Here is a 27798-nt window from a genome sequence, read left to right on the forward strand (position 1 = left end):
ATAAAATGAAGGGGTTGGACTAAATGTTTCCTAAGATCTCTTCCACCTCTAACATGTCATGATTCTGATTCTAAAATTAGAATCAACACATGAAACAACAGCACAAAAACCAAGATAGACAATGAATGAAGTCTTATCTTAATAACAAACTGGTAAATTCTCTGAAGGCAGGAACCTTGTCCTCCACTTCTGTCCTTTCTCCCTTCCCCATCTGGCAGCACCTAGCATAGTGTTGAGAACCCATTAGCAGCTCAGTGAACACTACCTGGTTAAGTGATTCATTGAGGACTCACAGGACCAGAGAATGGAGATGAAATGTACCTTAGAGGACATCAAGTCCAACTCTTTCATTTTATACATGAGGACATTGCGTCCTAGGTAGGTTAAGTCTTCAAAGAGAGAAAGGTTCCCTGAGTCCATTTCCTTGCTCTTGGCCAAGGGCTGAGGCTTCAGTTCAACAGACAAGACTTGGGAAGAAAGACAAAGGTGGAGCTCTCTTCCCAAAGGAGGGGATGTCCTATATATACCACTAGTCTATTCTGTCCCTTCCAGACAAGACCAGCATCAACCTCATCCAGGTCCCTTCCCCTGCTCTGGGCCCCAAGGCCCTTTCAGTCAGACAGGTTAAGTATAGTCATGTTCTGAGACCTTTATTTCAGTCCCATCAAAGAGGTTTCTGTTGCCATTCCAGTAAGGAAAATTAAAAGCGTGCAGAGCCGCACCAAAATCCCCTGCCAAGGTTTAAATAGCAGCACTAATGAGCATGTATGCTGGTGAGGATAAGGCTTCCTCTCGCCCTTTCCATTTCTGGTGCAGCAGGGCCTTCCTCACCAAGCTGCCTGGGCTCCCTTGGTGATATTGGTCAACTCATTCTCTATGGGCTTTGGCTTCAAAGGTACAAAGCAGCCAGTCAGAAAGGATGAGGAAATCTTTGGCTCAGGGAATTTTTAACAGTTTAGGAAACAAAATGGATGTTGGCTCTACTCATATTTCCTAACTCCTCTCCCTAGGTTCCTCCTTTGTTGTTGTTGTTCAGTCATTTTCAGTCATGTCTGACTCTTCATGACCCCATTTAGGGTTTTCTTGGCAAAGATACTGGAGTAGTTTGCCATTTCCTTCTTCAGTTCATTGTATAGATGAGGAGATTGATGCAAACAAGGTTAAGTGACTTGCCCAGGGTCACATAGCTAGTAAGTGTCTGAGGCCAGATTTGAATTCACATATTCTTGTCTTTAACTCCAGTGCTCCATCTATCTTGCCACCGAGCTGCCCTTTTCCTCTTTACTCCTTGACTTAATGAAATTATAAATAATAGACTGACTGCTGGAAGGAACTTTAGAAAGCATCTGCCCTGATGAAGTATGGCACCCTACTCTCTTCTACCACTTGCTCAGGGACAAATAATCAAATCATTAGTATCATTACTATAGGTAAGGGTGTCACCATTAACTGTTCTATGACTGCTCACAATCGGTGTAATTGCCTAGTCCGGAGGCAGGAGACCTGCAGCTTCAAGGCCATATGTGGTCTTCTAGTTCTTGGGTGCAACTTTTTGACTGAGTCCAAGTTTTACAGAGTAAATCCTTTCATCAAGGGGATTTGTTCTATGAAGTTTGGATTCAGTCAAAGGGCTGCACTTGAGGACCTAGAGGGCCACACATGGCCTCGAGGCCTCAAGTTCCCCACCCCTGGCCTAGACCAAAGCTCCCTTCCTTCTGTGACTACCTGATAAATGTTTTATTACTGCCCTTCACCCTCTAATGTAAGCTCCATGAGGGCAGGGACTGACTTGATTTTATATTTGTATCCACAGCATCTAGTACTTAATGAGCGCTTGTTAATTGTTGGCTGATTTTCATTTTATAGATGAGGAAACAGCCTTAGAGAGATAAATGACTTGGCAAAAGTCATCCACTCAGAGCTCTCCATCTAACTTCCTTATTTCTAGTGACAGTATTATCACCTTTAGAGCCACTGTGGCTCACAAACTCAAGAGTTAGCTTTGACCCTCCCCACTCCCTTTTCCACCAAGCACAATATTGCTAAACCCTGTAGATTCCACCTCAACAATTTCTTTTATGTTTTCCCCCCCTTTCTACTTTAATAGAACTACCCCCTTCTACTCTTTCCTAGATTGTTGTTATAGTTTCCTAACTGGTCTCTCCCTCAAAAGTGAGCTTCCTAAAACACAAGCCTGACCATGTTATTTCCCTGATCAAAAAGTTTCTAATAGCTCCCCTTTATTTTTTGGATATTAAGTACCTGGGCCACTTTCTCACTTACATGTGGGTCTCTCCAAGCTATCCCAAGTTCAAGGTACTCTGTGAATCTCTGCTCAAAAAACCGTAGTTCATGAGCTCCAATAGATGTTTCTTTTTACTGGTAGGCCAGAGGAAATGATTAGTCCAAAGCTTGTAATGAACGATATAGTAAGAAAAGTAGCACTAGAACATTTCTGGAAGACACTATTATAAATGCTTTATGAATATTATCTTAATTGATAAAAACAAATAAAAAAGTTATTATCAACTGATTGATTTTGCCTATAAACTTGTGGTTCACTTTCTCCTAAATACACCCATTGTCAGTAGAGATAGTAGACATACCTAGGGAACACAAGTGGAGGGACATACACGCATGGTACACATGTGGCCTGGTCACATGACTTCATAAATACACAGCGCTGCCGATTTCTTTGGTGCAGCACGCTACCTTGTCGGACCTGTTCCCCACAGGACTGTAACTCTATATGACTTAGGGCTAGAACAGCCTTTTGTAACTGCTGCTTAAGTCCCTCATAAAGATCAGTGACAGGCAGGCTCTGCTAAGGGAGACCCACAAGAGTTATGTGTGTTCTAGGCAACTTGGCTTTCCTTCAGCCCAGATTATCTGGGTCTCCTGTGTAAATGAAAGGGAGGGAGGGAAGGCAAGTGACAACTCTCCCTCTCTGCCAACATGGGACATTATTCTTTACCTCAGTCCTTTATTCCAAAATCATGCCATAGTTATATCTATGTAATGGGCAAACTGGCCAAAGAGGGCCCGGTCTTTGGAGGATACTCAAATTCAACCTTCTTGGTGGATTATTCAGAGCGTATACAACATTCTTTGCCTCCTGCCAGTCCAATCCATAGAACTTCAGAAGCTGGTTTCAGCCATGATGACCCGTGATTAATACTATATGTCTTCTCATTGACTGAGGAGCCAGAAGGAGTAATGACTCAGTAGCAGCAAAGCCGGAACTGGGTGTGAATACAAAAGGATCAAGTAGACTATCTCTTACTTTCTTCCATGGTGTTTTTGTTTGTTTTTGTTTTGTTTTGTTTGTTTTTAATGATGATTGCTTTGAGCTACTAGATATTAAGTGAAGGGAAGTCGGACACTTCCCCCAACCAGTCAATGCCACTTATATTTCTTTTGTATTTATTCTTTCTTAATCTTGGGCAAATGAGAATTCTCAGAGGGTAGTACTCAGGTGACTGATGAGATAGGAGGTCCATCAAAACTCTCAAAGAAATCTTACTTACAGCCAGAGCCAGTAACAGCCATAGTTGAGTCTGGTGAGGAGCCAGAAAAGGAGATAAGGAACATGCTTGACCCAACTCAGTAGTAGACTGACATACTACATTCTACTAACTCAAATGAACAAGCCAGAAGCAAACTTGGTGGGGACTCTGTGAAGAGAGAGAAGGCCTCCCAGGACCAGGAGTCTCCAGGTATCCTTGGCCCTGAATGTTCCATACATGTGTATCTCATTACCTTTATCCTTTTAAGTTTGAGCCCATTCTACCCAAGGACCTCACACCAGAGGAGAGAGTGTACCCACTATCTGGGGGGAATATATTTCATTACTGTTCTGGATATACCTTCTTGGTATAAAAATTCTTTTGTAAAAACTAATTGATGTCAACTGATTGATATGGGGGAGCACATGGGATGAGGATTTGTGAGTGACTGTAATAGAAACCCCAGCCCCTCAGGGTTAACCTCTAGAACCCTGAAGGAAGAAATAATCAGCTCCATTCTGGGGCCTAACTTTTCAGTGCAGTGTGAGTTGAAAGTGAGGCCCAAGGGGGTGCTAAATATTTATGGCTAGATTTTACCCCGCCTCACTCTCCCACTGGGAAAATACAATCTCCTCAGCCAGAGATTAAAGATACAATCTGGCTCCACAATTCACCTTTCCAGGCTTATATATTATTCCCTCCCAGACATTCTCTCTTCCATCCAAATTGGACTCAGCCTTGCACCAATTCCTTCCTCATTTCTCCCATCTCCTTGCTTTTACATAGGTGAACTCTCATGCCTAGAATGGTCTTCCTTCGGATTGCTGCTGCTGGGGTTAAGAATTATCTAACAGTGACAAAAGGGAAGGGATAAAATTAGGATAGTAAGTTGGAGGCAGAATCAGATTTCACAAAACTATCCGTTAATCATTAATTGCATTTCTCCTCCCCTCTAAGACTTTCAAGACATTCACTTTATGTTGGTGACCATAGTTTATATTGCAATGTGAGATCCAGCTCCTGAATGCGTGGGGGACTGATAGTGGAGTCATTAGCAAGTGAGTGAAGAAAAATGGGGTTATGGGCCCGGTGAAGAGTATGTATCGGGTTTGCATCAGTGCCCATCAGGTCAGTGCCCATGCATGAGGAAGAATGACTTGAAATAGCATAATTTGAGGGTGTGGCTAGCTTGGGAGCCCCTAAAGTAAAGATCAAGTCCAACCTCTTAAACTTACTGATTAGGAAACTGAGACCCAAAGATGTTAAATGATTCTCTCACGGTCCTCGAATGTGGGAGTATGGTACTTGGATTGGGAAGAGCCGGCATACTTCACTGGTGCTTTGATCCTTGAGAATGTGAGTGGTCTGAGGTCCTGGTGCCCTTCCACAGAACAACATCGGCATTCTGGGGACTGTAATGACAGGTCCCTAATAGATGCAGATATTTCATTGGCAGAGGTCTGAAGCCCCAGGAATCTCTGCACAGGAACAAGTAACAATGGAGAGAAAGCCAATGGATCTGGACATAAGCATCATTAGTAGCAAATGAGAAGTTCATATTTGTGAGTGCACTTGTGAGTATGTGTATGTGTATGCATGTATATGTTTCTTGGAGTGAATGGGGTAGAGGATGGGGTTCTTGTCCTCTGCCTACTGAAATCATTTTCCTTCAAGACCCAGCTGTGGAGATTAGGCAGCTTTATATTATATACTTGTAGACTATGAGGCATGAAAGATGTATTCTCACTATCAAAGCCTGATTACTCTTTTCTCTTTGATTTGTTCTTTCTTTACCAGCTCATGTTTAGAAACTCAGAGTTTAGAGAAATCAATTCACAGTTTTCGCTGTTTGGTGATTTTTAGAATAAACGATTAGTGTAATTAAAATGATTGATAAAGACTCAACTACCAAGGAGTAATAATAATAGTAATATCAACCAGCAAACATTTATTAAATGCCTATTATGTTCCAGGCACTGTGATGTTGTTGTTGTTTAGTGGTTGTCCCTGGTCCTGGGAGTCCTTTTCTCTCTTCGCAGAGTCCCCACCAAGTTTGCTCCTGGCTTGTAGTTGTGTCCGACTCCATTTGGGGTTTTCTTGGCAAAGGTACTGGAGTGGTTTGCCATTTTCTCCTCCAGCTCATTTTACAGATGAGGAAACTGAGGCAAACATAGTTAAGTGACTTACTCAGGATCACACGGCTAGTGTCTGAGGCTAGATTTGAACTCAGGAAGCTGAGTAGATAGAGCCCTGTGCTCTATCTACTGCACTACCTAGCTGCCCCAGGCACTGTGAGAAGCACTGACTTTTCACATTTCACATTTATATAATGCTTTAAGGTATATGAATTGTTTTCCTCACAACAATCCTGAGAGGCTTCCTTTCATTTTACAGACAAGCAAGCTAAGGTTCGTAGGAGTACAGTGATTTGTCTAGTCTCATACCATAGCATTTGAACCCAACTCTAATCCTGATTCCAAATATGGTGCCTTTTCAATTACAACACACTGTCTTTTAGGTAAGATAAAAATGTGTCATGGAGTATTTCTCAAAATGCATACCAGTCTTCTGTAGACACCTTAGTATGTTTATTAAGGTCAAAGGGAATGTTTGACTTTTGTCTTTGGGCATGCTCAGCATTTAGTACAGTGCCTACTGTTTCATGGACACTTCACAAATAAAAACGCTGGTTGATTGGTTGATTGACTGACTAGTAGTATAGGATGGTTGTGGCTGTGCTTGAGGAAACAAACATGGAAGAAATACATTCTGTTCAGAATAATGGAAATGCCACTGGTTCTGGAGTCAGAGAACTAAAGCTTCCATCTTCGCTTAGCTACTTGCTACCTGTATGACCTTGGAAAAATCATTTAGGCTCTCTGGGTTTGTTTCCTCTTCAAAAAAGGGGGGAGGATTGGGAGAAAGGGAACTAAATGACAAACTAGATCATCCCTAAGATATCTTCCAGTTTTAAGTTCTATGAAATAACTGATAAAAGATTCTCAAAGGAGATACTATTTCTGTGAAGACTTCTATAGGATCCTGTAGTTATGCATTACTTTTCAGAGTGTGGTCAACCAATGGGGGTCCGTAAGGATCTTTTAAGTGGCCTATGGGCTGTTGCTGTGGGCAAAGGCAGGATATGGTAGTGCTGGGGGAAGTTCCACCCCGGCCAGGAGAAAAGAATAGAGAATTGTTTACTCTGAGTGACTTGGCAGTTGGAAACTCACCAATCTCAATTTGAGAGCCTTGGGCAGAGTTACCAAGCTGTTGTTTCTGCCAGTTTGAATAAGAGGATACGATGGGATGCTACCATCTCTTGGCTCCAAACTGAAGCAAGAGAGGTCACCTTCAGACACAGAGTGCTAGGGAGGGAGGAAAATGGATGGTGAGAAAACCTCCTTGAAGGAGGTCACATCTGGCAATCAGGCATGATTTCCTCTACCTCATTCTATAGTTCCCTGATTCTATATCCAGTGGCAACCTGGGGTTAGAAGAGCAATGGGCTCCATTTTTAGGAATGTGAATGGTTCCTATACCTCATTCCTCTCTCAGACCCCAAGGCTCTACTCCCACCTCCCCACAACAAACCATTTCCCCAGGCCTTACCTCTGCAGAATCAAATAACCAGAATTAAGAAGCAAAAAAAGAAGCAGGTCAAGCGGTGCTGCCCTCCTCCCCTCCAGGATGACCCTTTCCCAAAGGGTTATTTCAATTTGCCTTCTCAACTTTTCTTAGTGTATTGATTTTGTCCCAGCCCATTCTATCTAGTGTATTTACCTGTGTACCTTATGTGTTCCTCTATTGGACTATAAGCTCCCACAGGGCAAGAAATGAGCCTTTTTCACCTTTATAAATCCAGTGTGAAGCACAGGGTCCCGCACACAATAAGCACTAAATAAATTCTGTTTGAATGGAATTGAACTGTTTTTCCCATTGCCAATATTCATCAGACCCCCTGGGAGTTTTAATCTCTATGGCTGGGTCTCAGCAAACATTCATTCCCTTTTATTCAATTTAAATCTTACTAGAGAATTAAGAGTCAAACTAAAATAACGCAAAATAAGACAAAAAAAAAAGCTTAAGGTTCCTGAGTTTATAATACCTAACTCTATCCCAGTTGGTAGAGATCTAGTTTCATCTGACCCATCTCTTTAAACTTACAGAAACAATAAAGAACATTTCTACCAAGAAAGAGATAGGTAATTTTTTCACATGAGAGATGAAAGGGAGACTGCTATTGTTTTAGGAACAACCTTAGCCTGGCATTTAAGGCCTTCCATAATCTCCCTCAGTCTACCTTTGAAGACTCAGTTCACATTAGTCTCCTGCCTACACTCTAGGTTCCAGCTCAACTAAACTATTAGTTGTTCCCTTATCTTGTATTGAACTCTCCTGACTCTGTGCATTCATGGAGGTCATCCTTTCTCTGTCTAGAAAGCACTCATTCCTTATCTCTACTTATTGAAATTTTCCAAGGCTCAGCTCTTACTCCCTCCTCCATTAAGCCTTCCCTGATGTTCCCAGCTGAATGTGAGCTCTCACTCCTTAAATTTTCTTATTATACATTGGTTCTCCTTTACCCTTATATCATACTTCTTTTGTGTATATGCCTTTACTCTCCTCTCCCACCTCCACCACTGACTGGATTGTAAACTCCTTGAATTGAGGGACAGTGTCACCCCTCCCCCCATTTTGGTATCCAGAGTGCCTAAAACAGTGCCTTGCACTGAGCAGGTGCTCAATAAATGGTGATTGAATTTAATATTTGCTGAGAAAACAGGGAAGAAGGTTGTGGAACATTAATGATTTCATATAAACTGAGAGCCATGGAACATTGCCCTTTATTTTATCCAAGACACTGCCATACTGAGCTTAAGGGGAATCAGGACTGCATCAGCTGAGTAGGAAGTAGCTGTCAGAGTCAAGGCAGCAAAGGGGAAGAAGTGAAGATCTGATTTCTGACACCAGAGAGGGAAAAAAAAAAAAAAGAAAAGAAAAGTTAATCAGAGACTTCCTTTCTACTCCCTGATGTCTGGAAAGCTTCCAATAGGGCCTATAATGTGGAGAAATACCAGATAACTGAAAGCTCTCCGAATCAAACTTAACCTCTTTCTTATTGGTGACTCCCCCTCCCCAATTACCTAGTATTTAACAGCTCTGTACATACTATATTGATTCACTTTGTATACATAACCAGTGACTGCTTCATGAGAGTCCAGCCCTTGTGAGAACGAACAACCTTTTTAACCTAATGCAACATCCTTGTGAACATGGAGGGTACTCAGGTATGACATGACTACATACAGTCTACTTGTCAAGTGGTGAGGAAAGACTTTTTGATTGGCTCGTGAACCAGAAATAAACATGCATACACAAAGCCCAGCCACTGGATCTTGTTCTCCTTCCTGCTTGGTTGCTTTCAAATAAGGAGGCAATGACTGCTAATACGTGCAGTAACCATCCCAGTGGGAAGTAGTCTACTCTAGAGAGTAGACTACTCTCCCTGGACCATACATAAAACCATAAGCAAATAGCCTTGATTTTGCTTCTGTCCCCTTTGTGTCTATAGTTTCCTACCTTAGAAGAGAGGATCATTGAAGACAGAATTGACTAAGCTTCAACCTTGTGAACTTCAAAAGGTAAGAAAAAGAGCAACCAGAGGTTCAATGGTAAGAGGCCATATCAGAGCTGTCCACAGATAACTGAGTAACCTAGACCAGCAGTGAATCAACACCCTTTCTGCAAGCAAGGGATCCGCTTTGTCCATATTTGGAAGTGAACTTGGTGGGACAGATGCTTCATACCAACCAAGTTAACTCTGAGCCCATTTTCCCAAGAAACCAAAGTAGTATAAGAGAGAGTGTGCCTTAGAGATTCAAGAGGACATGCTTGTACTTGTGATTTTGCTATAGCTTCTCAGTAAACATCCCTTTTGTAAGAACTAATTGTTATTAATTGGTTAATAACACTGGTGCTCTAATCACTAGACCAATCACTGAAAGAAGGATAACTAACTCAAGATGGATTTGGAGGGAAACACCAGAATAGGGGCTTGAATTCATTAGGAAAGCTACTGCCCCATTCCACTGACCCACAGAGGTTTCCATAAAACCCAGGTAGCCTTGTCTGTGGGACCCTGACCCATCAGTGCATAAGGGAGTTGGGCTAAGGATCCCTGAGCTTATTTGAGCTACAAATTTTTGCTCTAATTATTTGTAGTTACACATCTGGTCTTCCCAATAAGAATGTAAGGTCTCTGAGTCAAGATTGTTTCACTCTTTGTACCTATTTCCCCAGAATCTAATATGGGGCTTGGAACAAAGTAGGTACTTAATAGATGTCTGCTAATTGATTGAAGATAGGTAGAAGACTGGTAGAAAAATGAGTGTGCTGTCAACAAGAGGCTCCAACCTAGCCTTTCCCACCTAGACCTCCCAAATGCTACCAGATTTTTCCTTTAACAAAAAAAGCTTCTTTACTATGACCCCATTCTTATATGACTTTAACTATTATCTAAAAATCATGTTTATTACAAAAATTCCTCTAAGAATGTTTGAAACTTCCTCTGGCAGGGCTGGAATCATAGACTTAGAGCTGAAAGGGACCTTAGAGAATATGTGATCCAAAAGTTTCATTTTACAAATCAGAAAATAAAGTATAGTGAGGTTAAGTGGCTTATCCAAGGTCATAAAGGTGGTAAGTAGCAGAGACTCTTACTCTTTGGCTGATGGGCTGTTTCACAAACAAGGTGCACCATCTCTCTGTTGGCATTTTCTCTGGCTGTCCCCTATGTCTGGAAAGTTCTCCCTCTTCAACTCTACCTACTGACCTCCCTGGCTTCCTTTAAGTCAAAGTAAAATCCCCCCACCTTTTTTTAACAGGAAATTTCCTCCAACTTTTTGTAATTCCAGGGCTTTCCCTCTGTTTATTTCCTGTTTATCCTGTTTATAACTTGTTTGCATATATTTGTTTGTATGTTGTCTACCCCAATAGACTGTGAGCTCCTTGGACAGAAAACATCTTTTGTGTCTTTTTGTATCCCCAGTGCTTAGCAAAGTGCCTGGCACATAGTAGGCACTTAATAAATGTTTATTGATTAAGACCCAGATATTCAACTCCAAATCCAGTGTTTTTCTACTGTCCAACACTGCTACTAGACCCCAAAGACCTTCTAGAACAACTCTCTCACTTTAAAGAGGAAAGGGTAAGTGATTTACCCAAGATCACACTGTTAGTAAGTGGCAGAGACACAATTCAAATGGGACTCCCAATCTAACGTCATTCTATTACACTACACTACTGCCCCTGGTAGAATAAGGGAGATTGGGGGGAAAGAGGTTATATACAATGAGGGACACTTTTTAATTATGACTTTATGAAAATAAATTCACACTTTTTTTAATGACAGAAAATTCCACACTCTGTGGCACATAGGAATTGGGGAAATGGGAAGGGGAAGAGGATGGTGGGAATAGCAGAGCCAAGGAGAATGTTTAGTTGAATTTAGAGGTTCCTGCCCTTTAGGAGGCTGGCATGATATAATGGAATTAGAAGATCTGGGTTCAAATCCTGCTTCTCACTACCTTTGTTATCTTGGGCACTTAAACTCCCTGGGCCTCAGTTTCTATTTCTGAAAAATGAGGGAGTTGGACTATATGACTTCCAAGGTCCTTTCCAGATCTAAATCTATGGATACCTCTGAAGGTTAAAATGAGAAGCTGAAATGCTAAAGATAGATTCAAATTATCTTTTCATTTATTTTACAAGGCCAAGGTGGGGGGGAGAGGAGTCATCTAGTAATTTTTGAGTTAAAAAAAACTTAGCTATCATATAGCCTAGCCCAAACCCCTCATTCCACACAGGAAGATATTGAGGCCAAGGAAGGTGAGGTGATTTGTTCACTTAGTGGCAAAACCAGGCCTTAGAATCTGATTGCTTTCACTTCTGCCCCAGTTATCTTTCCACTTTAATATATAGACCCTTGTTGATCAGGCTACAAGACAAATCTGAACCTAACTGGCCTATCCAGGATTCAGGTCCAGCTGGGGAAGGTCCAGGCAGAATCAAAAGACAGGAGGATAATACAAGTAGAAGTAGTGGAGATAGATAAGCTATCCAGACCCAGTTGTACCCTTCTCCAACTTTGTGTCTTACCCAAACAAACAGAATTTCCTTCTCTCCCTCCATCAGCACTGGAGGGAAAGGGTCTCAACCAACAAGAGGGAGAAGAGTGTATGTACTGGGAAAATGGAGAGCTGTAACCTTGAGGAGACTTTCCAGGGGTCATCATTCGTCAGATTTTTTTCTTCCTTCGAGAAAGGTCAAACATTTTAAGGCCGGGTCGATGGGAAGCGCCTTACAAATCGTGTGTATTGATCCCTGAAGCCTCCTAGAAAGTAGAGCAGACATTTGCATCACAGCCACTTAATTTTAATTGCCCACATTAGAGTCATTAAGGCCCCAAACTGCCCCTTCTTAATGTCGTACCCTGACCCTTTCTGGTTCCTTCACGTTGGCCTGCTTTGTTGGACACCCAGGGATTTTCTAGGACTCGACCAGCTGAAATGGAATGGCATCCGCCGTCTTTAGCGCGGAGATTCCGACGAAGAGTTTCCTTGGAAGTTCAGGGGTGCTGGAATCCCACGCTTACTAGTCCTTGTCTGTTGAACTCAGAGGCTAGTCTCACGAAGCTCAAAACTTAACTCCTTGACAGCCCAGATGTAGTGAAATCCAGTCCTACCCACCGCCAGAGGGCGAAGGGTCCACAAGGGGGATCTCGAGCACTGGAAGGAGGAGGGAGAGGTGGTGGAGTGGGGGTACTGCAGAGACAAGAGATGTTGGAAGCTGCTCAAGGGTCGGTCCTAGTGGGAATTTGTCCCATTGGTTTTCTGAAAGACACGAGGTTTTGAATTCTGGGGCAGAACTCTAGGCCTCTCTCCAATCATTCCACCCCCGTCCAGGGCCTGGGGTGGGGGGAGTTATACTGCCCCTGTTTGATGAGCAGCGACCAATAAATTCATTAATCATCATTTTATGCCTCATCAAACACTTTCCAGGTCCCTCCATGGGAGTTATACAAATTAGCCCCTGAAAAGACAGTAATTTCAGTTTAGCGAGGTATAAGTGCTTTCTGATTGTCTCTGCGTGCAGGCCTCCCCTGACAAGCCAATTCATCAGCGCGTTGGGGATGTGGGAGCGGTGGCAAGGGCGAAACATCACTCTTCGGGACCGGCTCAGCTGCAGGGCCCGAAGGCTCCAGAGTCTGGGAGCCGAGGGGCAAATCGGCCACAGATCTGCAATCTTTGTCTCTGGGTTCCTTCCCTTCCCCTGCCTACATTTTCATCTTCCTCAGGCTCTCCCAGACTTTCCAGTTCCAACCTCTCGCTTAGGTACTTAAATAGAAGGGAGAAGAAGTTGGGGGGGGGGGGGAGAGACAGCAAAAAAACAGAATTCATAAGTTTAGAATAAGAATCTTGACTTCGCCTTCATTCCCTTAAGTTTCTCGAGGTAAAAGATAGTCTTATTTAAACTAGCCCCGCCAGTGCTGGGCACAGTTCTCTGCACACAGTAGGTACTGGTGTCCCAGGTGGAGGACACAGTGGTTGGTTGGGAGCTTCCTCCATTGCGGTAAAGGTTGTGTCCTGTTGGGGCGGACCAAGATGAACTGAGACATGAAATTTGTGTTAAGATCCAAGGAGAGCAAAACTGCTTGGCATCTTTAGAGAGAGGGAGTCCAGGCCGGAGCTCAGAGTTTCGTCGTTTTGGGGGGCCTGGGCTTGCAGGCCTGTTAACTCATTCGTAGGACTCTGTGCTGGGATGCATTGTTGATGTCTCTGTCGACCTATTCCTGAGCCAGAGTTGGGTTCCTGAAGGAGGCTGGGGTCGGGGAGGATGTGGCTATAAGTAAGGACGTAAAGGGCGGGGGAAAGTTTCCATTGTCACTTCCTTTCCAAGGGTGGGAGCTGGTTATATCCCTTGAGTTCACCCATCGGTAAAGTCCAGTCGTTCTGGAAGAGGTGAGGGCTCCTGTATCCAGACCTCATTAGTATAGAGGGCCAAGCGCGTATTCGTGTCCCACCTGATCTGAGTTCATAATTTGGGTCCCTTGCCCCCCTAAAAGAGACAGGAGGCCGAATCTCAGAAATTCAACTCCCCTCGCTTTTCCAACCCCACCATTCATTAGCTTTCCCTCTATAATGCATGCCTCGGAAAAATAACTTGGCAAACCGGGAGCCGTTTATCTCTTTTATCTTGGGGCCCTATCCAATTAAATAAGTGCACATTTACGTTTGCATCCATCAGGCAAGAGCGCAGAGAGCCTCGGGTTTGCTCCAAGCAAATAAAAGCAGATTTCGGTATTATCCGGGCGCAGGAAATGAGCTCGCTCTCTGCGCCTGCAGCGCGGCCCGGGCTGGCGAGCAGCCTTCAGCTGGACCTTTCTCCTGAAGTAGGAAGACAGATAGGGACCAAGGTGACAATTAGAGAGGAAAAATCGAAACTCTTGGTTTGTACCACTCTTGTTCAGCGCACATTCGTTTGAGTATCTCTTGAAATCTCCATTTATATTCCATCTGTGTCCTGCTACGCAAAGCTTTAGGGTCTCCAACTCAAATCATGTTTATGACAAAAACGAAGTCACAGCTGTGTCTTCTTTTAAAATCCACGCGGTTCCCACGGAAGCTTGGGAGTTGTCAAAAGATGCCTGGCCAGATCTAGAAGTTGCGGGTGCTGCGCGCTGGGGAGTGGGGGTAGTCCTCAGGCTCAAAGCCCATATCGAGGGCCGAACTAGGGGATAGGAAATGGTTGAAATAGAGGTTAAAAGGCGCTGTACTTGTCCCCCAAATCACGGATAACAGTGGGGTAGACCTTGAGCTCCTCGAGTCAGGACCATTTCCTGCTGGTTTTGGCTCTGTGGAGAAAATTAGGTCGCACGGTACGTTAAACCCGAGCCCAAACCGGAGAGAAGCGCTAACTAACACACTTAAGCAAAGATCGTCCAAGAGGGTGGGAGAGAGGGTTTCTGAGGGAGGGCTTTAGCAACCAAAGGAGCGTGTGCCTTTCTACAAAGGAAGGAGAGATTAAGCTTCACCCTTGCCTTGAGTTATCCAAGAGTATCTCTCTACCTACCATCTCAATCGCCAGATAAAAAGAGGAGAGCCAGGAAGGCCTAATGCGGGATTGACTTCTTAAGGGAGCCAGAAATTTGGGTGTGGTGAAGTTGCATGGTGGTGGTTCCACCTGTAGCCATACATTTACATCATAGATCTGAAAAAAGTATCTTATGGAAGGAAAACCCTACTATTTTGACTTATGTTTGGGCGAGGTAAACCAAAATACATCCCCTCAAAAAAAAATCCACAGGACAAAGGAGGGTCGGTAGATTATCAAACACTGCATTCATGCTTGGCCCAGCTAGGAGCATCTGGGAGAGAAATGGATTAAGTGGGCTAGGTCTGGTACCCGGCAAAAAGAGACTCTTCCAGACATCTTGATGCGGTCTCCCAGCTCTCTCATGCGTTATTTTCGTTATTGTACCGAAGTCCTGGTAAATTTAGTCAATAAATGGACTGATGAGGCCCCTGCTGGAATTCGCACTTAGGCACGATAAATCAGGACACGTCTAGTTAGCTCTCCAGCACACCCATCCCCATCCCTCCCGCCCTTCACGCTGAAGGAAATCTGAAGCCTGGGAGTCTGTAACCCTCCACTGGCCAGCCCCCATTTCCCTTTCATTCAAATCCCCCCGGAGACTAGGAAGGGATAGTGGTGTTCTCAGAGAACCCTATTAGGTAGTTTGGGGAGCACTGGTAGTTCAGAGGAGAGGACACAGCACATAGTCTGCTCCTCAAAGAAAAAATGACCCTCTCCCCTCCAAACCCGTATGACCCAGAACAATTCTGATGACCCAGACCAACTCCCCTTTTCTTCATTTCATGCCCTCCTCCAGCTGCCTGTCACTTCACGGCTGTGGGGAGTGGTTATTTACTGTGGCAGCCAGGGAGAGAGGAACTGGTCTAGCCTGATGCTCGGCAGGGCTGGGGCAGCCCTGATAGCTAGAGTCGGAGAGGGGGGCGGGATGGACTGAAGCAAAGCCTGAAGTGCCCCTTCCACCCAGCCCTCCCCCCGCCACTTCCCTAACCCCTTACAGGCAGGATCTCTTGGGGGTCATCCAATTTGCCTGTCCTAGCCCCTGGGCCCGGTAGGTGGCGCCTTTCCTAGCGGGTTTAGAACCTTCGGTTCTGGGGACCAAATTTCATTTTTAAAATTTTCGGATCAATGCCTTGCTCTGTGATTGACAACCAGTTAGGGACCGACGGGTGTGCGAGCAAGGAGGGAAGAAAACATTCAAGTACGTAAACAAAAATACTACTTCCCTTTATCCGGAACAGAAGAAGTCTTAAGTGCTGTCCATACAGCTTGGGCCTCAGCCAAACCCAGGCTTTAATTCATTTCCAAATGGTGAATTCGGAGCAAAATCCCCTTTGTAAGGTCCCTCTTCTTACCCCGGGGCCCGCTCAATGCTAGCTCCTTCCCAGGGGTGAGGACAAGGGTCGTCTCTCTGGTTAAAAACTCCCCATCCATTTCTTTCTCCAGGCCTAGAGCTTCCTCTTGCCTCTTGCAAGTTACCCCCAATTTTCCCTTCTTCATTCTCCTTTCTGCTCCCCACTCTCCTTCCACAGAAGACTGCAGCATTTTCTTGCCTTCCCCACCAAGGATCACTCCATCTCCACCTTAATCCTTCACCCCACTCTACCCCCGCGCTAGCAAGTGCAAGGGGAGTTGAAAGTGGGGACAGTTATCAGCCCCCGAACAGACTATTTCCCAAGCCACAATCCGGGGTTCTCTCTGGGCAGATGATTGGCAGGACTCTGCATGACAACCCTGATCACATTTCGAGGGGGAATTCGGACCCTCTCTGCTCATAGGGGACTGACTAGATGGGGCGCTTCAACCTGCAGGAGTCGGCCCCAGACCCCAACCAAAGAATATCTTATCCAGCCCTGCAAACCCGCTCAGCCTAAGGCTCTGTTAAAGAGAAAATGATAAAGCCTAGCGAAGCAGCCATCGAAATGCCCTGGGGGCACTGAGTTACCCCGCGCAACTTTCACTCCAGTTATTCAAAACTAACCAAGTCAAAAAGACATAAGTGGGGTTTGATCTCCAGTGTCCACAGGAGACACCCATGGGGGAATCACTCAGTGACACCCTCCGCATTCCCAGTACACTTCGCCTTCATTTCAAAAGCCCTCAAGCACGCACACGTACACCCTGACTTAAGAGCTTTTTGAACACTACAGCAAAGAAATGAAACTTTTTTGTAATCAAAAGCATAGAGGTGCTTCCAACATTCCTTAAACCTTTAACCAGCTGGGCTTTCCATCCAATTAATAAGACGTCGTGAAACAGGGTTTCCTGCTCATGTAGAGAATGCACAGGAAAAAATGTCCCGATCACACTCCTGACTAGTGGGAAAAGGCTGTGTGGTACACGCAGGACTCTCTCTAACCCCTGGGGGCAGGGTTCCTTAAGAAAAGGGATCCCTGGGACCCTACAAATAGCGAAGTCTTAAAGGGTCAGTAAGGAACGCCACGGTCTGTGAGCTCCGCCGGAACGCTAGCGAGAAACCTACAGAAAGCTCAGGAAGAAAGTGAATTTAATCGATTAGCTAAGCATTTTAAATCTCAGGGTGGAAACCACTGTGCCTAGCGGGTTCAGTTCTCTTTCAGCTTTAACTTGGCAAGACCGAAGCGTTAGTCTCATTCGTTATTACAAAAGAAGTCTAATTTTGTTTTAAAATTTCGTTGTAAGCAATGAGAAAAACAAACAAACAAACAAAAAACCAAACAACCCTGTATTCTAAGACTGCTGAACTGATTTTCCTATTGAGGTTTTTTTTAAGACTAAAAAATAAGGTTATTTTCTGACTTGTTAGCAGAAAAGGTTCTTGGGCATTCTTGCAAAAGAATCTCAAAGTGATGGTGGTGGACCTTGAGAGAAGAAAATATAAGGATACCAAAAAGTCTGAGAGGAGGAAGTATAGAAATTAGCAAAATCTCGATTTTCACAAAATAATTCATAATTACAAAATACTATCATCTAAAGAATATGTACTTATTTGCACTTTCAGCTTATGAAAAATCTCCCCGTTATAAATTGCGTCACAAATTTAAAACTCCACTGCACCTTAAAAGACCAGGGTCAGTATTTTTAAAGTTCTCAAATTCAAATATACACGAGAAGCACCTTCTTTAAAGTTAAAAATATATTTAAAATAAAATGAAGTTTTGCCTGTGTTTCAAATAACCAGATAGAGAAACTGTATCTTTTTTTGGGGGGGAGGGAAATTAACGTCTCTGTTCATTTAAACTGCTCCTGTTATACTCTAATTAAAACGATATTATGTACAGACACACTCTTTTTACACCCAGAATTGCGGCTTAATAGAGCAAATTAGTTCCTCGTGCCAGGCGTGTTTGTGTAGTAACACCCTCTGGAGCACAGAAAATTTCCCAGGAAGTGAAATCCATCGGCAGCTATTCATCTCCTGGGAATAGTGAGAGAGAAAAAATCTCTTCGATTCCTGAATTTCCAGTGGTCTGATTAGTCTTGGAGAGTTGTTTGGTTTTTTTTTTAATAGCTTGTTTGTGATTTGATGTTGTAACTTTTATTTTTAAAAATTTTAAATGTTCAAATTATTAATTTAAAAGACCCAGTCATTTGAGCTGGAGAGATGGAGTGAATGGTTAAGGACAAAATCAGATTGATTTGATAATGGTCCCGATAATTATGTAAATCAACTTTAACAATGGAAAACAACTTTGCAGAATAGAGGCCTGTTTCAGTCTTGATTAGATCCTTTCCAAGTCCCTCTCTCCCTCTTTCTACCCCCTTGTATCTCTCTCTTAACTCCTCCCGCCCCATTCCCTTAACACCACTTTCCAAGTGTACTGGCTTGAAATTCAGGACAAGTGTGACACCTACCTGTGAAAGCAGGGAACCATTTCCCTCTGCCCACCCGGCAGGCCCGGACAGAACGCTGAGCCAGAATTGACAATTCGGGCACTATTTGCGGTGACAGAATACTAATTTAATTCAATCAACACAAAAGATCAATGAAAATTTTGTTGGGGGTGGGGTTGTGGTGTCAGCCAAACGGGGTGCCGGACAGTGATTTGAGAAGGAATTTCCCTGGGGGATATTTTCATACACATTCCTCACATTAAGCCCCAAGTACCTTTGAAATAGTAATAAGGACTAAATCCGGCATAAAATCGAACTCATTAGCTAAGTTCATCAGCTGATTACTTTGCATAAAACACGACACTGATTGGAAGTAATTAGGTTAAGCGATGGTACTCCGTGTATCTATAGCACACTTTTCTCTCTCTTCCCCGGGTGCCTTTTTGGACATACAGTTTTGTTTTCTTCCTCCTCCACCCCCAGCCCGCCCCCACTCCTCACCATAAAAGGCTTTATTGGATTCTCTTTTTGGTTTTCCCGAATCATCCTTAATCCTTACCCAAATCTGGAGCTCTGGACAATTGCAAAGTTCTTGGGGCCTGAAGCCTATTTCATTTACTTCTGGTTTTCGACGCCAGTTCTAAATATTACTTGTACCCTTAAAATATGAACTTTAAAAAAAGTTTCGGTTAGCACTTTTTTGTCACAGGCTATGGGGATTGTCTAGGTTTCGAAAAAAAAAGTAATGAATGGCTTTGATTATGTTAAAATCTCTTTTAATTAAATATTTTGCATTTTACAAAGGCGACTGCAGTTTTTTTAATCTAATAAGTATAACCTGTTTCCTTTCTTTAATAATACTTTAGCTCATACCCAGAAAAATCAATAGGTGTAAAAAATTAAATTAAACTTGTATTTTTAAACTATGAAACAGCTTGGGAAAACACAAATGTATATATTTATATTACAAAACAACATTAAATGCCTGTACAGGTGTCTTGATTTCATAATTTACTTCAAAGATACTGTATTATCAATTTAAATACAAAATGCTACATTAAATATACAGAATAAGATTTAATACAAATCCTTTTTTTAAATTTTTTTTTCTTTTCAGTTGGTTAAGACATTTTTGGTAGAGATGTTTACATTTTTATGCCACTCATCTCCATAAACTATAAACTTTTGGATAGGAGGGTTTATTTTATTTTTCTCTCTTGGTGGTGGAAAAATAACTGCCAAGGCCATGTTTTAATAAATTAGAAAAGTCCGGGGCCGAAGCAGCCCGTGTTAAAAGTCGGACATACCTTTCTTCAGTTCAAAGGGAGAGTCTTTGCACAGGTCTAGCTGTGATTGGCTTCTGAGCATTTTCGTTTCTTTAGCCAAAGCGTCCGCTCGGTTCAACACGGTCTGGTTTAATCCATTGAAATGCGGACCGGGGGCTGGGCCTGGACTTGGCCCCGGCCCTGGGTGGCCGTGCAGGTGGCCAAAAGAGCCATAGTTCGTGTAGCCGGGATAGAAAGGAGCAGTGTAGTAGAGAGGCCGGGACAGAACTGCACCGCCCGGGAATGGGCACTGAGCGGAGGGTGAACGCGCCGGGGAGGGAGACGACCGGCTGCCAGCCAGGGTTTGCCCGGCTGTGGTCCCTTGTCCTGGGGGAGGGCCCTCACCACTTCCGCCGCCACCTTCCTTGGACTTGTCCGAAGAGGTGGCGATCTCAGCTAATGACCACAGTTTGGGCTTGGCTAGTACTGCCTGCGGCGGCGAGTGAATAACCGAGGGCCCGCTGGGGCCGGAGGGCAACTCTCCGGCTGGGTGTGGGGCTGGAGCTCCCGGGGGATAGTGCGGCGAGGGCTCCTCGCCCAGCCTTGCAACCGGACCAGAGGGAGAAGGGCCGCCAGCCCTGGGACCCCCTGGGAGAGCGTCCAGCCGGCCCTCATGGGACTCTTTAAAATCAGAGTCGCTCAGGTTGCCTTCGGCCTCCTTGCTTGCGGGGGTATGGGGCCCCTCCAGCCTTTCGCATATAGGAACCGCCATCTGATCTCCCCCTGCCATCGAGGAACACAGAGTTAGGGACGCCTGAGCCCTGCCTCGGCCACCCCTGTCCAGTACGCACTATTTCCCAGCTGAGCCCCCGGTTCTGTGACCGAAGGGTAGCAAGCACACTCGGCCAGATCCTCGGCCTTTCTGCCCTGTTCTTTTGGTATGCCCTAGTTCACCATCCTTCTTATCCCTCCCTCCTCTTCCCCACCTCCCACGTTCCTCTCTTAGATACTCTGTATTGACTCTTCTCTTTTCTGGAGGAGATAACTTCGACTCCGCTAAGATTTTCCTCTCTCCCATCCCTTCTCCAACCTCAGCCCAGGGCCCCATTACTTTGCGCCCACCAACCTGTTTCCGGGGCCTCTGCCTCTCCCTTATCTTCCGGCTTCTGTGGTTCATCCTCATCGTTCTTCTCCAGGTCGATGTTTTCTTCTTCTTCTTCGTCCTCGCTCCGGTTCCGTGGGGTCCAGGTCATCTTGTTCTCCTTCTTGAGGCGCCTCCGTGCGTTGGCGAACCAAGTGGAGACCTGAGTGAGGGTCATCTTAGTAATGATGGCCAACATGATCTTCTCGCCTTTGGTGGGGTACGGGTTCTTGCGGTGCTCATTCAGCCAGGCCTTGAGCGTTGCCGTGGCGTCCCGGGTGGCGTTTTTCCGGTAGGCTGGATCCCCATAGGGATAGGACCCCAAGGGTGCAGCATAGGGATGGTATCCTAAGGACCCTGCCATGCCCGGGGTGTGGTCGTAGGGTGAGCCCTGCGGAGGAGACAGTCAGATAGCTATTTAGAGTACGGCACCAGAGCCAGGCAGGCGCTGGCTGTAGGACACAAAATACCCTGTTTTGTTCGAGAAAGAAGAACTCTCCACTCTGGGAGGGAGCATGGCCACAGGGGACAGCTCTCTGGCCTACTGTGGAACAAAGCTAATGGGCCTAGACCCTGAGGGAAGCAGAGTGGTTGCCTCCCTGCATCCTACTCGAGGCCCCCAAGACAACCGAGGCTCTAATTCTAGTTGCCCACAACCTCAGGGGGACCAAGGAGCAGTAACTGGGGACAGCGTGGTGGTGTTGTGACACACCACAACCCCGTCTGCCTGGGCATTTCCGCCTTCCTAGCTCACGGACACTGCCACCTCATTCTTGACAAAACCCGGAGCAGAGGAGCAGAAGAGCTTAGACTCCGCAGAAGCCTAAGACTTTCGCCTTCCTTCGAACTGTAAGACTGACAGGGTGGAGAGTTACCTCGGATATGCAGAAGGGAAATGAAAACTAAGAAAGGGAGAATCCAACGCTTACTACAACCAAACAAAACCAGGACCACCAACAGAAACCGAGGAGTGGTTTAGGAAAGTGCGCCGGTACCAAAAATCCCGGTTGCACCGCAGCTCCACCTTCTTTTGGGAAATGTAATACCTCTAAATCGGATTGCAGAGATAGGATTACGGATTTGCAGTATTTTGGAGGACTAATTAAAGGCGAGGCAGAAGACATTTACATATGCTTATCATCTTTTTCCCCTGATTTTTTTAAAATTTGGGGTGAAGAAAAAGGATTGCCCGAAGCAAGGTAGCCAATGTTTTAATTAAACGATGCACTTTAATTGTCGATTGCTGCGATGCAGCTTACCCTGAAATCCCCTTTTTGCAAACTCAAGGCTTTCCCTTCCACCAGAAGGACACCTTTTCTTCCCTGAGAAAGTACTTTGACAATTTTCTTAACACAAAGGCTAGTTAGATCAAAAAAGCTAAAGTTTGGAAGGAGGCACTAACCACTTCATTTGTTCTTCTGCGGAAACACAAGGGTAGAGTCGCCAGGCGAAGCCTTTGCTTATACAGCGCCCCCCACCCCCAACTCAAGCCCAGCCCAGCCCAGCCACCCACAGACATGGAAAGACACAGCTTTCAGCCCAAGCCGTTTGCCAGGCAGCTGGGGCTGTTCCCCCCGTCGGTCTTACCACGTACGAAGTGAAGGCGGCTGCTGCTGCGGCAGCTGGGTCCGTGCCGTACTGGAGGTGAGAGTTGTAACCCGGAGAAGGAGCGGTAAAGGCGGTAGATCCAGCGTAAGGAGAAAAAGCGGAGCCCGAAGAAGAGCGGCCAAGTTCATCGGTGCGAGGTCCCGAGATGACACTGGTACTGTAAGCCGGGCAGGAATAGAGAGCCAGGGAGGCAGACGGCTGGTACAAGTAGCCCTGAGGGTAGGACATGGCCAAACAGAGGCATACAGTGCCCAGTGCAGCCGCGGAATGGAACCCGGTCAGCCCCCTAGGAGCAGAGGTGCCGGGGCGGCTGGGCGCCGGGCACAAGCAGGGCGGGCGGCTAAGCACCTGGCCTCCGGGCTCTCCGCGGCTACAGCGGCTCCTCGCTCGCTCCCCGAGCCTGTAGGGCTAACGCTGCCGCTGCCTCTGCTCCTGCTGCGGCTCCTCGCTTTCAGGGTTTTTTCTTTTTCTTTCTTTCTTTTTTTTCCTTTGGACTGGGGGGGCTCTGCTTTTTGCTTCGCAAAGGTCCTGCCAAGATGCTAAGTTGGAAATTGAGGATTCTGACGCCTTCTACGCGCCCCGAAGCTCCTCCTTCCCGGGGTGTTGTCAATGGAAGAAATGGCAGGATCCTGCTGGGCGGCCGCAGCCAACCCGGCCGGCAGGAGCGCCTCTCCCTCTCCCTCTCTTCCTTTCCTTCTCCCTCTCAGGCTAGCTGGCTGGTTCCCTTGCCCCTCCCTCCTTCTGTCTCTCCCTCCCTTCTTCCCTCCCTCTTTTCCTCCCCCCTCTTCCCGCTCCCCTCCCCCCTTTCCCCTTGCTCCCTCTGAGTTGCAGACTCTAGCGCGCCGGCCCCTGGATGACAATCACATCCCAGGCGCGGCGATCAGCTCCAACTTTCTTCATCAGTTAACTACTGTTGGAGCCCTCACATTGCCGAGGATTTATCGCAGCCAGGATTGCCCTGGAACACAAGCCAATCCGTTTATGAAAAATAAGAAAGGAGATTGAATATTCGCTCATTTATTTCCTCTGTTTTCTTTCCACAGTAAATAATTGAGCGGATAAATAACGGAGATAAGAGTCTAGGTGTGCAATTGACTGCATGGAGACCCCCGCCTTACCGAGGTTTCTTCCCCTACCACTTTAGGAAACCTGGACCAAGTCTGATAGGCGGAAACGAAAAGGCTGCGGTGTGCCCCGGAGAGGAGACTATAACAGCAATGTTAAGGAAGTGTGGAGTGAACCCGGCCAGGTCCGGAGGACTCGGCCAGCAGCAGGTGGGCAAGTAAGGGGCTCTTTTCATTTAGCGCGTTTGTCTCCCAGGTTTTTCTCCATTCTGCTGGGAATACCCGAGATAGGGCAGGGTATTTCTCTCTCTCTCTCTCTCTCTCTCTCTCTCTCTCTCTCTCTCTCTCTCTCTCTCTCTCTCTCTCTCTCTCTCTCTATCTATCTCACATACACACACATTCATTCTCTCTTCTCTCTCACACACACTCATATACTCAGTTCCTCTTCTAACACACACACATTCGGTCTCTTCTCACACACACACACTCAGTCCCTCTTCTCTCTAACACACACACACACACACCTCTCTCACACACTCGATCTCTTTTCTCTCTCACACACACAGTGAGCCCCTCCTCCTCCTCCTTATTTTTTTCTTCTTTTCTCTCTCTCTCTCTCTCTCTCTCTCTCTCTCTCTCTCTCTCTCTCCCTCCCTCCACTTTAATGGAGGGGGGAGGGGAGATAGACAGGGAGGACTACGAAGAGGAGGGGACTTGGTGGCGGCAAGAGCTTCTCCCTCGCTTCGCTGAGAAGCTGCATAAGCGACTACTGTTTCGTGCTCTGTGCACCCAGGATCAACCATGCCTTACAGCCTCCTTTCCTGTTCCGGCACCAACACGCCCAGTAAGACCTAGGGTTCCTTTTTCTTTCTCTCAACTCCTTTTCTAATCTTTCTATGATTACACACTCACTACCCACTGAATCTCTCTGTGTCTTTCACTCGAATACACACGTAACCGGAAAATATTTATGAAGCCTATAAGAGGCACAAACACAGCTTGAAGTCTCTTGCATACACAAATGCAGAAACCACACACTCATCTACACAAATACAGAACCAAGCAACACACAGACACGATCAAAAGCCTCGTATAGACACGCAGTCATCATCTCACACTCAGACATGTGCAGAAAACTCATATCTCATACATTTCCTGGCTTCAGACAAAGACACATTCAGAGCCATAAATCTTATATACACAAAAATATACAGGGTCTCAAACACTGCCACACAGTCCCTTTCACTAACCAGCATTCACACTTGAATCTGTGCCCTCTCCCTATCCCACATGAACGTTTTCTCAGTCACCAATTCTTTGTGATAGAGTCACAACGCCACGGTATCTCAAAAACCCCAACGTGGTCAGTTGCATTATAAGTGCTTTAAGAATGCGGTTAGCACAGTTGCTGGGCACACAGAGATAGAGAAATGCTTAGCTAACTCATACTACCACATACTACTCAATATACGTACTACATAGGCTCTTACACACAAACTCACACTCAAGTTTCTTTGATGTGCACAAGTCACACTTTCCTTTCTGGCCTTCTGCCTACACTAACATACGAACATCCCCACACACAGACTGCATACACTCACACTCCCAAGCTCTTCTAGATGCGCCAAGACTCCGCCTCTTCCCTGCCCCGCCCCGCCCTCCTTGGTTGTCTCGCATGGATCTAAACTGCCCTAGACTACATTCTCCGAGAGCCTCCCTGTCCGCCCCGCCTCCCAGAGTGACTTTTACCTCTTATTGGACGCTGGCTTCAACTGGCTCCGCCCTTAACGTCCACCTTCTCCTCCTTCCAGAGTCACTGCGCAGTGAACGGGGATGGGGTTGGGCGGGGCGCCGTGGGCGCTATTGTCATGGAGACGAGAAGCTGGCGACGTTGGCGGCTGGGCCGAGCTGACTGGACCTCGAGCTGTAGCTGGGCTGGCAACGCAGAGCAGGGACGAGGTGGAGGTTACCCGGAGCGTGAAAGATAAGCCGCAGGCCTAGCAGAGAAGGCGAGTCCTGGGCGGCTTGTGAGAAGGCGCTGGCCCTGGGGCTCTGCGAGCGGCGCCGCGGAGCGCCCCCCCCCGGCCGGGCCGAGCTGTGCCAAGAGCACCTCCGCTTCCCTCCCTCCTTCCCTTCTTCCCTCCCTCCTCCCGCCCCTCAGCGCCAGCCCTCGGCTCCGCCTGCGCAGCCCGGCTCGGCTCCGCTGCAGCCCCTCAGGCTGCCCGCCCTAACGATCTGTAACGGCCGAGGGCCCAGGGAACCAGTCCGCTGGCGCGCGCTGCCCGAGAGCTCGTGAAGAGGCCGGGCTCTCGAGGCCCGCGCGCCGCCGCCGCCGCCGCGATCCAGGTGAGCCGCCTCAGGGGGCGAGGGCGGTAAGGGGTTGGCTTGGGCTCGAGGCTGGCCTCCGTGACCCGGCTGGCCGGGCTTCGGGCCGAGTAACTTTCCTAGGGGCTGTGTCAAAAGTGTGTCCGCCAGGCTGGCCGGCTGTCAGTCTTGCTCGACTTTTGTGGGTGCGCTGCCACGTCTTCCTCGAGGTCAAGGTCACGCGGGGATTGCCCCAGGACCTGGTGCAGGGTCTGAGGATGCACAGGGAGGGGGGCGGTGGATGGGTCACCCTCCCAGCCTCTACGTGCTTGTGTGTGTGTCCGAGGGTCCGAACCTGTGTGCCGAGGTGTAACATCCCTGCCCACTCCTGTGTATGTGTGTTTGTGTGTGTGTGTGTGTGTATCCGTGAGTGTGCGTGAGCGTGAGCGCTCTCTCCAGTCGCTGCAGTGTTTCATGTATTCCTCCCTAATCCAGGGGGTTGATTAATGAAATGTAGCCAAAGAGGTTTGTGCCATCATGAATGTAGGAGTCTGTCAGGAAGACATCCTCATTACATAATTCCACCACTTTTCTTTTTCTCCATCTTAAGAAAATGATTGTAAAGAAACCTGGAAGATACTGAAACATTTAGAGTTTATGGTTCTCTTGCTGTGGTTGTCACCTTCGCTTTATGTCAAATTTAGGACTCATTTCTTAAGGATGTCTCTATTTTCTGCTTTATTTGCACATTGATAGCTCTGTTGCATGACTGGCCACCATAGCCGTTTCCTAGAATAGAATTGTATTAAAATGTGAAAGGGAGGACTAATCTTTAGCAATTTGACTGAATTCAGATATGATGATTCTGATGACATAACAATTTTAAAAGGAAAGCTTTAAAATAATTTGTTAATAAGCATTCTTGCGGTTTTTTTTTAAAGTTTGGTCTTGACTGTTGCAAATTTGAATTTTTATGTATATTCAGCTAAAATATCATCTTTATGATTTGTTAACCTACATAACTGTCAACAAGTGTATGTCCTCTGGTCTCTTTATGTCCATGAAAATATTCTTTTTCTAAAAAAGGAGGTGTGGCCACACTTTCTTGATTGTGGCACCTGAATACATTTTTCATAATTGATTATGTCATTTGAACTTTTTTACATTTTGACTTAATTGGAAGATACACTTGTGTTAAGATATTTAAAAATTAGAATTAACTTGTTCTAAATGTCTAATTATGAAAGAATTAGATGAAAACATTAGATTAGGGTTTATCATATGTAGATTCTATATGTGTGATTTATAATTTTTTATTCCATAAAACACCTCATTTACAGCAATTGTAACAAATTATTATTTCGTTTTACATTCATTTTTCATGTGTGACAAAAATAAGATTTTTTTTCAAATAAAATGTATTAGATATGTAACCATTTCTTAGTATTTCTCTTTGAGTTTGATGCACCACCCACATGGAATACAGTAGTCATTGTAGAAAGTTAATAGACTTTTCATTTTATTTGTCTAGTATAATAGTTTTTCAAGTATTGAACTTTAAAGACTAATAAAACTAGGTCTCCTGTATTTTAAAGATCTAATCATGCTTGTGTGAGACAAAACTAGCACAAGGAAAGGCAACAGATTGGTTCTGTCATATCACTGTGATGTTTTGGAGTGTACTTAAAGGATTATGATTGATAATGCTGTCTTGCCAAAGAATGTTGACACAGGTGTTCACCGTTATCTTAATTAAGATCCTGAAAAAAAAATGTTGTCTGTATGGTGTTATAGAAAGGACAGTATATTTTTAGACATTTTTGCTTTGGAAAGATTTCACTGTATCCAAAACCTTACTTGAATTTTCTCATCCCTCTGGAGACAAGTATTATATAAAAAAAGATAAATTAACATGAAGTATGGTATTGCTACTTGTGACTTATTGT

General features: G+C 45.5%; 1 protein-coding gene across 1 annotated transcript; it reads right to left on the reverse strand.

The window, feature by feature from the left end:
• Positions 1-19336: 19336 nt before the first annotated feature.
• IRX5 (iroquois homeobox 5) lies at positions 19337-22811 on the reverse strand. The gene is made up of 3 exons (XM_027869282.1): positions 22464-22811; positions 20862-21267; positions 19337-20518 (listed from the first exon to the last, which is right to left on the reverse strand). The coding sequence occupies exons 1-3, from the start codon at positions 22710-22712 to the stop codon at positions 19761-19763; spliced, it is 1413 nt and encodes a 470-aa protein (XP_027725083.1). The 5' UTR covers positions 22713-22811; the 3' UTR covers positions 19337-19760.
• Positions 22812-27798: the final 4987 nt, after the last annotated feature.

This window comes from Vombatus ursinus, unplaced genomic scaffold (assembly GCF_900497805.2).
Source record: "Vombatus ursinus unplaced genomic scaffold, bare-nosed wombat genome assembly UNPS02014793.1, whole genome shotgun sequence".
Classification (NCBI taxonomy): Eukaryota; Metazoa; Chordata; class Mammalia; order Diprotodontia; family Vombatidae; genus Vombatus; species Vombatus ursinus.

What these genes read in the sequence shown, in the direction of transcription:
- IRX5 (XM_027869282.1), bottom strand. Translation starts at nt 22,712, where the DNA reads ATGTCCTACCCTCAGGGCTACTTGTACCAGCCGTCTGCCTCCCTGGCT. An exon ending in CCGCCTTCACTTCGTACGTG is followed by an intron (nt 21,268 to 22,463) that starts GTAAGACCGACG and finishes TCTCCTCCGCAG; the next exon opens with GGCTCACCCTACGACCACAC. An exon ending in GGCAGAGGCCCCGGAAACAG is followed by an intron (nt 20,519 to 20,861) that starts GTTGGTGGGCGC and finishes CCTCGATGGCAG; the next exon opens with GGGGAGATCAGATGGCGGTT.